Source organism: Bombyx mandarina, chromosome 21 (assembly GCF_030267445.1).
Source record: "Bombyx mandarina strain Sakado chromosome 21, ASM3026744v2".
In the NCBI taxonomy this organism is placed as follows: domain Eukaryota; kingdom Metazoa; phylum Arthropoda; class Insecta; order Lepidoptera; family Bombycidae; genus Bombyx; species Bombyx mandarina.
The window spans coordinates 552,752-565,345 of NC_143227.1; the positions used below are offsets into that span (position 1 = coordinate 552,752).

The 12,594-nt window shown below is 37.5% G+C and overlaps 1 protein-coding gene across 1 annotated transcript; it reads left to right on the plus strand.

The window, feature by feature from the left end:
- The first annotated feature begins 688 nt into the window (after positions 1–688).
- LOC114240295 (cytochrome P450 6B2) lies at positions 689–3,527 on the plus strand. The gene is made up of 2 exons (XM_028170772.2): positions 689–2,072; positions 2,578–3,527. Exons 1-2 carry the CDS (start codon positions 713–715, stop codon positions 2,751–2,753), a joined length of 1,536 nt encoding a protein of 511 aa, XP_028026573.2. The 5' UTR covers positions 689–712; the 3' UTR covers positions 2,754–3,527.
- The last annotated feature ends 9,067 nt before the right edge of the window (positions 3,528–12,594 follow it).

The following is a 12,594-nucleotide window of genomic DNA, read 5'->3' on the forward strand; positions in this document are numbered from 1 at the left end:
AATGACAAACAATATGATCGAGCATACATTTTTATTACTATATTGATGTGATTTGAATGTTGACTTTTATATATTTCTAACAACAACGACGTAATGAATATTATGATATGATGACGAATCAGTTAAAGGCTCTATTCGGTAGAGTGGTCATCAAACATTAATGAGATGAGAATCGACATTAGGTCGCGTACATGTTACATGGAGAACATCAGGTTGAAATCTCATTTGAATTGGAATACCAACTTATATTACTCTAGAAACTAGAACGCAGCAACGAATTCCAGCATAAATAATAGACGGAGAAATTTATTTGGACTCACAACAATAATGAGTTTTGGAATCAGGAGAAACAGATCATAAAACGGACTATTACAGTGTGTTAATGTAGAAGGAATAGTACTTAATCGACAAGTATGCACTGCATAACTTATCGCTCGTTTTTTCATTAATGGAGAAAGATATATTTGAAAGTTTAATATTAACAGACGCTGTACCCAATCACTGGATAACCAATGCAATCTTATAAATTCGCACAACTAATTTATATATTTTTTGCAATTAACTGATGCAACATCTTCTCGCATGATACGTCTCAATTGTAACAGTTGACTCATTTGATGATATATAATTAATCTCGTTTGATGTGTCTTCAAACAGTTCTTTCCGTCCTTGTTCAGTCGCTCGTAATCAGCCAGCGGTGACCGACGTCACTATGCTAACCGCCGCGATATTCGTTATCATTGTCGCTCTTGTTTATTTGTATTCAACTAGAACGTTCAAGTACTGGGAGAAAAGGGGCATCAAACATGATAAGCCTGTACCCTTCTTCGGCACCGATTCAGAGGGATATCTACTCAGAAAAAGCATGACCCAAACTGCTGTGGATGCATATCTCAAATACCCCAATGAAAAAGTCATCGGTTTCTTCAGATCCTCAAGGCCTGAACTAATCATCAGAGACCCGGATATTATAAAACAAATTCTAACAACAGACTTCGCGTATTTCTATCCAAGAGGACTGAATCCACATAAAAAGGTAATTGAGCCGTTGATGCGTAACCTGTTTTTCGCTGATGGGGATCTGTGGCGTCTTTTACGTCAACGTATGACACCTGCATTTACCAGCGGGAAATTGCGTGCCATGTTTCCTCTGGTTGTGGAAAGAGCTGAAAGACTTCAATCTCGGACCCTTGAGATTGCTTCACAACCTCTAGATGCTAGAGAACTAATGGCACGTTACACGACAGATTTCATAGGCGCTTGCGGCTTTGGCCTCGATGCAGACTCACTGAACGACGAAGATTCAACATTCAGAAAGCTTGGAGCGGCCATTTTCAACATAACTGTTCAGCAAGCAATCGTGGCTGCCCTCAAAGAGATATTCCCTGGGATATTCAAGCATTTTAAGTACTCATCGAAGTATGAAACAGATTTTATGAGTTTGGTCAGTTCCATATTAAAACAAAGAAATTACAAACCATCTGGTCGAAACGATTTTATTGATTTACTCCTCGAGTGTAGAATGAAAGGAGAAATCGTAGTGGAATCTATTGAGAAAATGAAACCAGATGGCACTCCTGAAGTCATAAGAATGGAGTTAACAGAACAACTGCTAGCAGCTCAAGTATTCATCTTCTTTGCAGCTGGCTTTGAAACTTCGTCGTCTGCCACTAGCTTCACGCTCCATCAACTTGCGTTCCATCCTGAGATCCAAGAGAAAGTGCAAAAAGAACTAGATCAGGTTCTCGCCAAATATAACAACAAGCTGTGCTACGATGCAATTAAAGAGATGAGATACTTGGAGAGTGCGTTTAAAGAGGCCATGAGAATGTTTCCGTCGCTCGGTTTCTTGATTAGGGAGTGCGCTCGTCAATACACATTCCCGGAGTTAAACTTGACTATAGACGAAGGCGTAGGTATAATCATACCTCTCCAGGCCTTGCACAATGACCCAGAATATTTTGATAGTCCGAATGAATTCCGACCAGAAAGATTCATGCCCTCTGAATATAATCATAACAAAACGAAATTTGTCTACTTACCTTTTGGCGATGGACCACGTGGTTGCATCGGTAAGACTGGTTTTCTTTTAAAACGACAGAATACATTTTTTTATTAGTATTATTACAAAACGCCTTGAGACATAATTGAGAAAAACAAGATCCACTTTAATTACATTTTTATCAAAATGAACTTTAGTTGTCTGCATGGAACTGGTTTACCGCATCTAAACAAATCTAATTAATGTCTGTGGGTTTATTTATTCATTGTCAATGCATTCACACGACTTTTTTAATTTTATTGGATTAAGTTGAAACATCGTCTCTTGTGGCTTGTGTACATAAAGATTAATAAAAGTAAGACAATAAAAAACAATAATAAAAAACCAAGTGTTTGACCACATTCAGAGCGAACGTAATCATTGATACCTATAAACCTCAAAGGCACCGTTGAGACTCTTCTAATATACACTTACATCTTTAATTTCGTGAATAAGATGCCAATGATACCGATTAAATTGACCCTTCTCCATCTGTACAAGTTACTTAACTACATTTATTTACGTATCGTTTGCAGGTGCTCGCCTTGGCTTAATGCAGTCCTTGGCAGGCTTGGCAGCCGTCCTGTCCAAGTTCACGGTGAAGCCAGCTCCGAACACAAAGCGTCATCCGGTCGTTGAACCCAAATCCAGCATCGTGCAGAGCATCAAAGATGGCCTGCCTCTGCTCTTCATTGAGAGGACAAAGTCCTGAAAATTCTTTGTTATTAAAAGCGAGAGTGAGAAAAATTATTGAAGATTTCTAGAAATATTTTTGGTTGTGTAGGTGAATAGGGAAATTCGGCACACCTGGTGTTAAGTGGCTAGGCATCGCCTAGAAACACTCAATAATGGTATTTTAATATTCTTTATATGTTAATTATGACTAATTATTATTGATATATTGACTATGTATATGATTTATTATAGATATTTTATGTTGTAATAAATCATAAACAAAAATATAAGGGACACATTTTGTTGGTTGAAAAAAAAACATTTACAACTATTTGCTACCTTAAGAATAAACTAAAGCTAATTAATAACAAAAACCAACATTACAGACATTTTGATAGAATTGATCGACGGCCATGCAATTAACAATGTCAATGTCTCTTTACATGTTACCAGTATTAATTCATGATCTGTACACTTGAAATTTATCATTAAAAAACCTAATGAAAATTCCTGACACATTTTTTTTTTGGTACCATAAGTTTTAGTATGTTCGAATGTACATAGTTTGGCAATGTAGTTATATTTATCAAAACTGCGTTTCAAGTAATTCACGTTTTCAATGTTTTAATCCACTGATTCACGAAAAATCCTGTTACTATTTATCTTATAATATTCTTGTGTCCGTCCAGATTGTTACAATTTATTTAAAAAAGTTTGTAATTTTCAGATATAAGATGTGTATACAGTACAAGATCTGTTAGGTCCGCTATTGTAACTATAAGTTTTCAATGTAATAAAGTTTTTATTATTATTATTTTTTATTGCTTATATGGATGGACGAGCTCACAGCCCACCTGTTAAGTGGTTACTGGAGCCCATATTAGATATAAGTTCTAAGTTCTCAGTATAGTTACAACGGCTGGCCCACCCTTCAAACCGAAACGCATTACTGCTTCACGGCAGAAATAGGTAAGGCGGTGGTACCTACCCGCGCGGACTCACAAGAGATCCTGCCACCAGTAAAAGTATTACAGTACATAATGGCTTCAACAAAACTATACTATGTACCTATATTCAAAGTTCCAATGCGTGATTTACGTTAATTAAGGTTTATTGTATCTCATAGTTCCACTAATTTAATATGATTGGTGTTGTCCTATTAGTTGAAATTAGACCTTAATTACATACGCCTCAAGATTTATATTGATTTAATGTTTCCTTCCTAATTTTATTATTGGTATGTTTTCCTGTTCAGGTGTTATTTGTTATTATAGCACTATAGCTTTATAACAAACAAAAAAGATCTTGTTTCCATATATTTAGATATTATTGATGAATAAATTACAGGACAACTAGCTGCACTCGCGGCTTTACCCACAACAAATGAGATTTTATATTAAAGCATTAAAGCTACAAAACGATTCAGAAAGCTTACTGGGTAAGATAATTCAGGTGAACACACAGACACACATACATTCTCTCTCTACTTCGATAAGACTATGCGTCATGATAATCGTCTTATCGTTGCCGCCGCTGACTACTCCCCGAACCCTGATCACGCAGGAGCAAGTCACAGTCGACGCCCTACGGATCTATCAGATCCAATAATGCCTTCAGCTCTAGCACTAGGAGCCGGCTTAGGGACCCCGGTACCATACTCGTCGAACTCGGCAAAGAGGTCGACGTGCAACCTAACCCATGCACCAGCTCGCTGAGTTTCTCACCGGATCTTCTCAGCGGGTTGCGATTCCGATCCGGTAGTAGATTCATTCACGAAGCAATTGCTCTTGAGTTGTTAGGTCTCCTTTGGAGGCGCTCGGGCAGCTGTTAGCAAATCCCACCCCTCCTGGCTGAGCCTTTGCTCGCCCGCTCGTCCTGGTGAAACTGGAAAGGCCTCCGGGCCACTAGTAATCCTTCAATCATAAAAAAATATATTATCTCTCATACACATATATAGATCGGGTAATGTAAAATAAATACAGTAAAGAACTTTGGATTCGACAAACTGTAAAATAAATATCTCACAGCGTACGAATTGAGAACCTTCGCTTTCTTGCTTTTGAAGTGGCTAAGAATATGAAATAGATAGTAGTTGTTTGTTTACTATCAAAGTCTATTATCATAGTTTACTGATAAGAGGTTGATAAAGATGTTAGCGGTTATCTATAAGTATGTCACAGAGATATTTGTTTAAAAGCGCTTAACTTCTTACATTCTAATACTAAGGTTCATTCAGTCTGAGATCGATTCCCGGTCGGACCTAGTTTCTTCTCTTCACATTTAACTCATATTTGAATGAAAACTCATTTTGCTGTAGGCAGCGGCCTGGCTCTGTCCCTGGCATTGCTGAGGTCTGTCGGCGATGGTAACCACTCACCATCAGGTGGGCCGTATGCTCGTCTGCCTACAAGGTAAATAAAAAAAAAATTGTTGATAACATTGTAAACATATATTGTATTCATCATAATTCTTTGATAATTCATTTACCGTCCAGGCGGTTCGATTGTGGAATGCTCTGCCGGATGCAGTGAGAAGTGCTCTAACTTTAAACTGTTTCAAAAGAATGGTGAAGGAATACTACTTATCTGCTTAGTGCTGTTTGTTTGCATCATTATCATTATCATTTATCATTTCCGTACTGTTGATTTATTAAGTGTGCGTAAGTATATTAGTATGTATTGTATGTATAGAAATCAGTTAGTTATATATTTCATATTATATAAACGGTATATATCTATTTATTATATGTATACATTTTCTATAATGTATTGTCTTTAGTACACCGCAACACACCTGCTATATATTTATATTTTCCAGAATTTCTGTAAATTAAACGATTGTCTGGAAGAGATCGCTTTTAGCGAGAAGACCGCTTATTGTACAAATGTATCTGCTTTTTGACTGTTTTTTAATTGTAAATTGTGTTTTGATGTGCAATAAAGTCTCTCTCTCTCTCTTTCTCTATATAGATATATATATATCAGTGAGGTTTTCGTAGATTACAGTTCCTTAGAAACATTTTAAGATGTCTTCAGGACTTGAAGATCGGATCTGAATAGATCCGACGTCTTATCCATTAGACCAAGAAGACCGAGCCATAAGTTAAGTCTCGAGGTAGATCGTATTAAATTGTGAAAATTTATGCTCCCCTTAATACCAGGGATTGAGAGATTGTGACATACATTATGAAACGAATAACTATTTTTATTGCTATATAAACTGGTCATCGACGCTCATACACATCAGTAATATCAATGATACAATGAACATAATTGAGACATTGCCTAGGTAATTGAGACATTGCCTAGCGCTCAATAGTATTTTAGGCCCCGTTTGAAGAATGACGGATCGAAAGAGCGAGTTTGTTTGATTCTACGTATAACAAATTGAAATTTTAAAGCATTCTACAAGTCAAATACAAAACAAAAAACACGACATGACTTTTAAAACTTGTGAACATCGAAATCGAAAACTTGTTCGGGGCTCCTCAAGTTTTTTGTGCATCACAACCACAATACGAGTAGCACAATTAAATTTCATATTACAACTGGATAACATAATTTGAAATAAAAAATGTCGTTTTGGAAGAGCCTAATAGCCTTAACCCATAGACATCTATTCTGGGGAATATGAAAGCTTTTTTTTCTTTTTCACTCCCAAAGCTGAGAGCCTTGAGAGACTATTTCAGCGTAACCTTAACTAGTAGTTGAGCTCACGGGGCTCAGACCTGATGACGTTGCTAACACGAACCCTAGCAAGAGTCGTGCTTCGCAGAATCTTCCGCCGGATCGGAAACGCGACCCACTGAGATGATACGGCGAGACACTCAGTGAGCTGTGTCTGAGGGTTCATTTACTCGTCGAGCCCTTCGTCGCAAGCGACGGGTTCGACAAAAATGATGACCGGAAAGTATCAGCAAGTCACCAAAAGCTAAAGACATCAAAGGAGAGCTTGTTTCAATAATGCCTTTAATTAGTTCTCGCCCCATTTGCGATTCTCTTTAGTACTTCGGATAATGGTGCCACGTACATCAAAAACAATTAAAACAATAAAATATAACTAAACATAGAATTACTAGCGTATTTGTATTCGTTACATTGACAGTTAGTTTGGCTGGTGTTAAACAGTTAACAAAGTCGACAGAAATCAAAAAGTAAATAAAGCTCGGCTAGAAAAGCTTATGATTATGGTATAACTGTACAACCTACAACCTATTAGAGAGAAACGTACGAAAGCTTCGCAGAAATAAGCTTAGCGATATCCACCTACACGGATTTACAATACAACAAATAACTTTAAAACAGAAATACGTCTGGTTTTATTACCAGCACGTGTAGGTACCACCTATTTCTGCGGCGAATCAAATATTCGTTTCGATTTAAAGGATGACATAGCTGTTGTACGGTAAAAATGAGACTTAAAACTGAGGTCTCAAGCAATATTTACGTTGTTGATGGCCCTGAGCCTCACTAAATGGGCCGTGGACTCGTCGACCGATCTGATCAATAAAAAAGTCTCATCGACAACAACCCGTTCCACAATCAATGAGCCCAGATGCTTTACGCAAAAAAACTCTGTTCGAATTCCCAAGTTTAAAATTATCAAACACTAGCGACCCGCCCTCGCTTCGCTTCGGAAACATTAAAACACAAAGGAAACCCAAAAAAAAAAATAAAAAAAAATAAAAAAAAGTAGCCTATGTTCATCAGGGACAATGTCGGCTTCTAATGGAAAAATAATTTTTCAAATCGGGCCAATAGTTTCGGAGCCTATTCGAAACAAACAAACAAACAAATCTTTCCTCTTTATAATATTAGTATAGAAGAACAGAGTAAACATAACAATTGTTAATTTGGCCACAATAAAATTTGTTGTCCCGCAACCGAGTCTGACAAATGTTTCCGGTTCCGGGACCGCGACTGAACGAGGTGCCGCCCTCTCAGTGCCTCCACTAATGTGAATCGTAACGGAATAAAGGAATTCTACATTTAATATTACATTTTATTTTCGTAACAAGATGATCCCCAGGAACTACGTGACGTGAGAAGTGCTCAAACTTTAAGAAGAAGAAGTGAGAAGTGAGTAGAGACGAGAGAACGTGAGAAGTGCTCAAACTTTAAACTGTTTTAAAAGAATGGTGAAGGAACACTACTTATCTTCTTAGTGCTGTTTGTTTGCATCATCATTTATTATTTCCATACTGTTGATGTATTATGTGTATGTAAGTATATTAGTATGTATTGTATGTAAGTATGTATATTGGTATATAATAATAAGTATATATTTTATATTATATGTAAACGGTATATATTTTGTTTATTGTATGTATATATTTTCTATAACGTATTATCTATAGTACACCGCAACATACCTGCTATATTTTTTTATATTTTCCAGAATTTCTATAAATTATACGGTTGTCTGGAAGAGATCGCTTTTAGCGATAAGACCGCCTATTGTACAAATTTATCTGTTTTTTGATTGTTTTTTTGAATGTAAATTGTGTTTTGGTGTGCAATAAAGTGTATTCTCTCTCTCTCTCTCTCTACGTAGTTTTAATACTGAATATGGAAATAGACTGAAATTGGAGCTGATATATTGGTGGATTTGTTTTATGAGCAATTGTGTGATGAGCAAACGACCTAGAGACGATCAGCTAGTACAGACTTGTTTTGTTGTGTGTATTTTTTTCCTACCTTTTCGCTGGTAGCCTAAGTGGCTATTCCAGCTACGCCTGGACGGGTATGTGAGCTCACGGGCTCAACCTGAGAGAATTTCCTAACACTAGCCCTAGCAAGAGCAGTACTTCGCAGAATCTACCACCGGATCGGAATTACGACCCATTAAGAAGATCCGACAAGAAAATCAGTGGGCTGTGTCTAAGAGTTAGTTCGCTGGATGAATTTGAAGAGGACGGTGACCGGTTCTTGAGGGTTCTAAAAGCACCGAGAGTGAATTCGGGGTATCTGAAAAGACATGCTTCGGGCGACGGCGGTTTTGCGTTGCCCCGTTACGGTCGGATAAGTGTGCCTGCTTTGATCTTTTCAAGAATTTAGCCCGTACAACCAAAAGTTCTCTGTTTTAAAGCTGAAGCTATGTCGCGAGCTGAAACAGATCGATTAAAGAAAATCAGAACAAAGCCCGCTTAAAGTTACACCACGTCTCAGCCAGACGAGAAGTCACCTAAAACTATCCCAAAACTACAAACAGCGTCACCTAATCTAGCCAATCACTGAAGTCTCGATCTTCAAATAATGAGTGTAGAGTCTAAATTCTTACAACAAAAACAATGAAGTTTTAGATCAAGCCCCTGACCGATTATAATCGTAATGTATATTATTAGCCCATGATACACATGTTTTTATTTTAGTCTAATATGCCTAAAAGCTATTCTGCCTAGTACTACTTGTTATAGTGTGGTCTGCTTAGTTTACCTACCAAGCAAACCCTGGTGTTAGTGTTCTTTCATGAACTGCCTTTCGGCCGCTGACATGGTTCATGTTATGACAACCACTACCATCAGAGATATTAATGACCGAGATCACCTACGTAGGTTGATAGGTAAGTAACTATTTATTTATTTTGTAGTTTTCAGTGCACATAAAATAAAACCGTTTAACTTAAAAGTTTTTTTACCGATTTTAATTTTCTTGTTTTTAGTATTTAGTGAAATTGTCTACCGAATATTCGTCATTCTATTTAGTTCATTCAGTGCATCATTATTATATGGTTTCTTACCTGATAATTTAGTACAATCTAATTCCTCAATACATAGCCCTTCCAGAGACTTGACTCGACTTAGAGCCACGTATGCTTGTCCTTCCTCAAACAATTTTGAGCCCAAATATACTACTGCATGGTCGACGGTGCTGCCCTGCATTTTATGGACGGTGGATGCCCATAACAAAACTAAGGGCAACATTCTTCTTTCAGCCGTACCATAATTGAATTTTGCTGGAAACTGTATGGCTTTAGGGTAAATAACGTGCATGCCGTTACATTGCACGCCGGAAAATCCCGAAGTGAAAACGCTGTGGTCACCTTGATGCCATGAAGCCCGAATAATTCGAGCAACGTCATTAATACTAATGAATACATTTGGAATTTCAATTCTTTCAGGTTCACCGTTTTCAGATATATCTGGCAGACTAAGTCGTATTAAGTCTTGTTCACTAATCTGGACATTTTCGTCAATGCGTACATCTCTATAAAGCGGGTTATTTCTAGTTAACCATCTTAAAGCGCTGTAGACTTTTTCGCGAGATATTGTGAATTCTCTTGTGATGTTCAAATTCTCCAAACGTTCTGTAACTACAACGATACCCACCTGGCTGAAAGATCTTGGAAGCATATTAGGTCATCTTTCACTGACTTCAAAGATATCTTGGGCAAACAACACTGCTTGTCCGCGGAAACCGTACTGCCCGTATAGCCCAGTAAATTTTACGATTTTAACAAACGGGATGATTCTGCACAGCAATCGCTGCTCTGCTTGCGTCAGCGCTTGATTCTCATCTGGTATTGAACCTGGATCCAGATTATTCCAGTACGCCTTTGATGGTGCTATTATTTTATTACTGGTCACATGTGTTTGGCAGCGCGAACATAAAAGTAATGTTGTTTTTGAAGACAGTTCTGCAGGTAGATATTCTAATGCAGCTGTGTTGTAACGTACAGTATGAATTTGGTTAGGATAACAATGCTTCGTGCAAATGTCACAAACGTGTATACACGATGTGTTAATAGCATTTTCAAACGCTTGTACATGATTTTCACGTTGGTTATTTAACCTGTCGTGGCATTGCTCAGGTGATTCTGAAGCTTCTAACTCCTTTCGTCTCTCACGCCGTCCTGTTAACCTGGCCTCATGTTGCTCAGGTGTTTCTGACGCTATTAGTTCTCTTCGTCTGTCACGTTGTGATGCTAGCCTAGACTCATGACGCTCAGGTGTTTCTGACTCTACCAGCTGCCTTTGTCTCTCACGTTGTGCTATTAACCTGGTATCATGTTGCTCAGCTGCTTCTGTTGCTAACCGTTCTCTTCGTTTCTGTAGTCGACTATGGGTTTCATTTTCACTTTCCTTTGCACGTTTCGTTCTATACTTTTCTTTTGCCTTTTCGAGTCTTCTTTTTCGTTGTGTAGCAGTTTCGTTTTTATTTTTGTTTGCTTTTTTATTTATTGTTACCATGCTGTTCCCACGATTAAGGGGCATTTTAACGGTCGACCCCCCCAGAGGTCCAGTAAAGGGGCAAGGCTTAATATACAACAAGATGCGCCCAATCTTGAGGGGGAAGCGCTGATGACATTACATTTTTATCCACCCTAATGCCATACAGTCCTCGGCACGTTTTAACCTATTACCTTAACTTGGGTGGTAAGGCTACCGCTTAATAACGAGGTATCTAATTACCTATTTTTTTTTATCTGCCCCTCTAACGTCACACAACCTTGGACGCAGCTGTTCTCGACACGACTAATCATGCCCCCACCTAATACGCCATTTTGTAACAGCGTCGATCTTGAGTTTGAAATTTTGACATAATGACAGTATTCTGCTAGTGTAGTCCTATTATTTGATACCCATATTGTGGTGGTTGTGGAAAAATATGTACCTAGTCCGCCATATTGGAACGGCGTCCATCTTGAATTTTAAATTTTTACATATCATCGTGTTTTACTAGTGTAGCCCTTTCATTTGATACCCATAATGAGGGGGTTAAGGAAAAATATGTAATCCGCCATTTTGTATCGGCGGCCATCTTAGATTTATAATGTTATTGATTTTATTATATTGTATTGTCATCTAAATTAAATGTGTGTACCAAGTTTCAGATCAATTTGACAACGGGAAGGTGCTTAAATTTCAATTTCTAATTTTGACCCAAATAAATAAACAAATAAATTCCGTACGGGTCGAGTTAAATAAAACCGTTTAATAAAAAAGACGGTGACATGTAGGATTTAAAAAAAAAAATATCGATCTTTTTACTGTATTTTAAAAATTATAAATAATATGGATATTTAATGCAAAAAACAAAAAAAAATCCAATTAATTATAAAGAATTAAAAATTCATAGAATTTTAAAAAAATCACGTGACTTATAGCGTTTACGACTAATACACGTGAAAATGTATGGCTAAAAAACGAGTTGTTAGTTGGTTACAATTAGCTATGTGTGATAAAGGATTTATTAAGGCAAAGTCTGATAATATTAATCAAAATAAACATCAATATTTTCAACACTATTGGCTGATACGGCGTCAATGTTTAGTTTTTGAGGATTATCAATTTCCATATTTTCTGAGGATTCACTTAAAATTTCTTGGATGACTTGTTGTCTCCGTCGTTTTTCTGTAGCTGGTCTAAGAACCGTTGTAGTGCCTTGTCTTTTATCAGCATAATCGAGAACAGGAAATAAAAGCTTTTGGGTAAGAGAAATTTTAGTGCGAAGAGGCAAGAATTTTTAAAGGCGTTTCAGAGACTGAAAGGGGTAAACTGTTTTTCTGCTTAGTTCGGAAACGTGATTAATCCACGAGAGGTGACTGTCGATGTATAAACCTAGATCTTTCACACATTTCGAATACGCTATCGGAACGTTGTCGTACAGGATGGGCGCTAACGAGCTGTAATCGAGAAGGCCGCTTATATACCTACCACCAACAATAAGAGCTTGCGATTTCGAAGGATTCACCAAAGGACCAAAGGACTTGGCCCAGTTGTAAATCGCAGAGAGATTCACGTTGATTGCCGAAATGGCAGCCCCAATATCAGCAACCCTCGTATGGCGATATAGCTGCAAGTCGTCTGCATAGAGATGGAAGTGTGAAGATAAAGATTATATTTTGATTAAGATTATAATTATTTGATTTGTATAGCT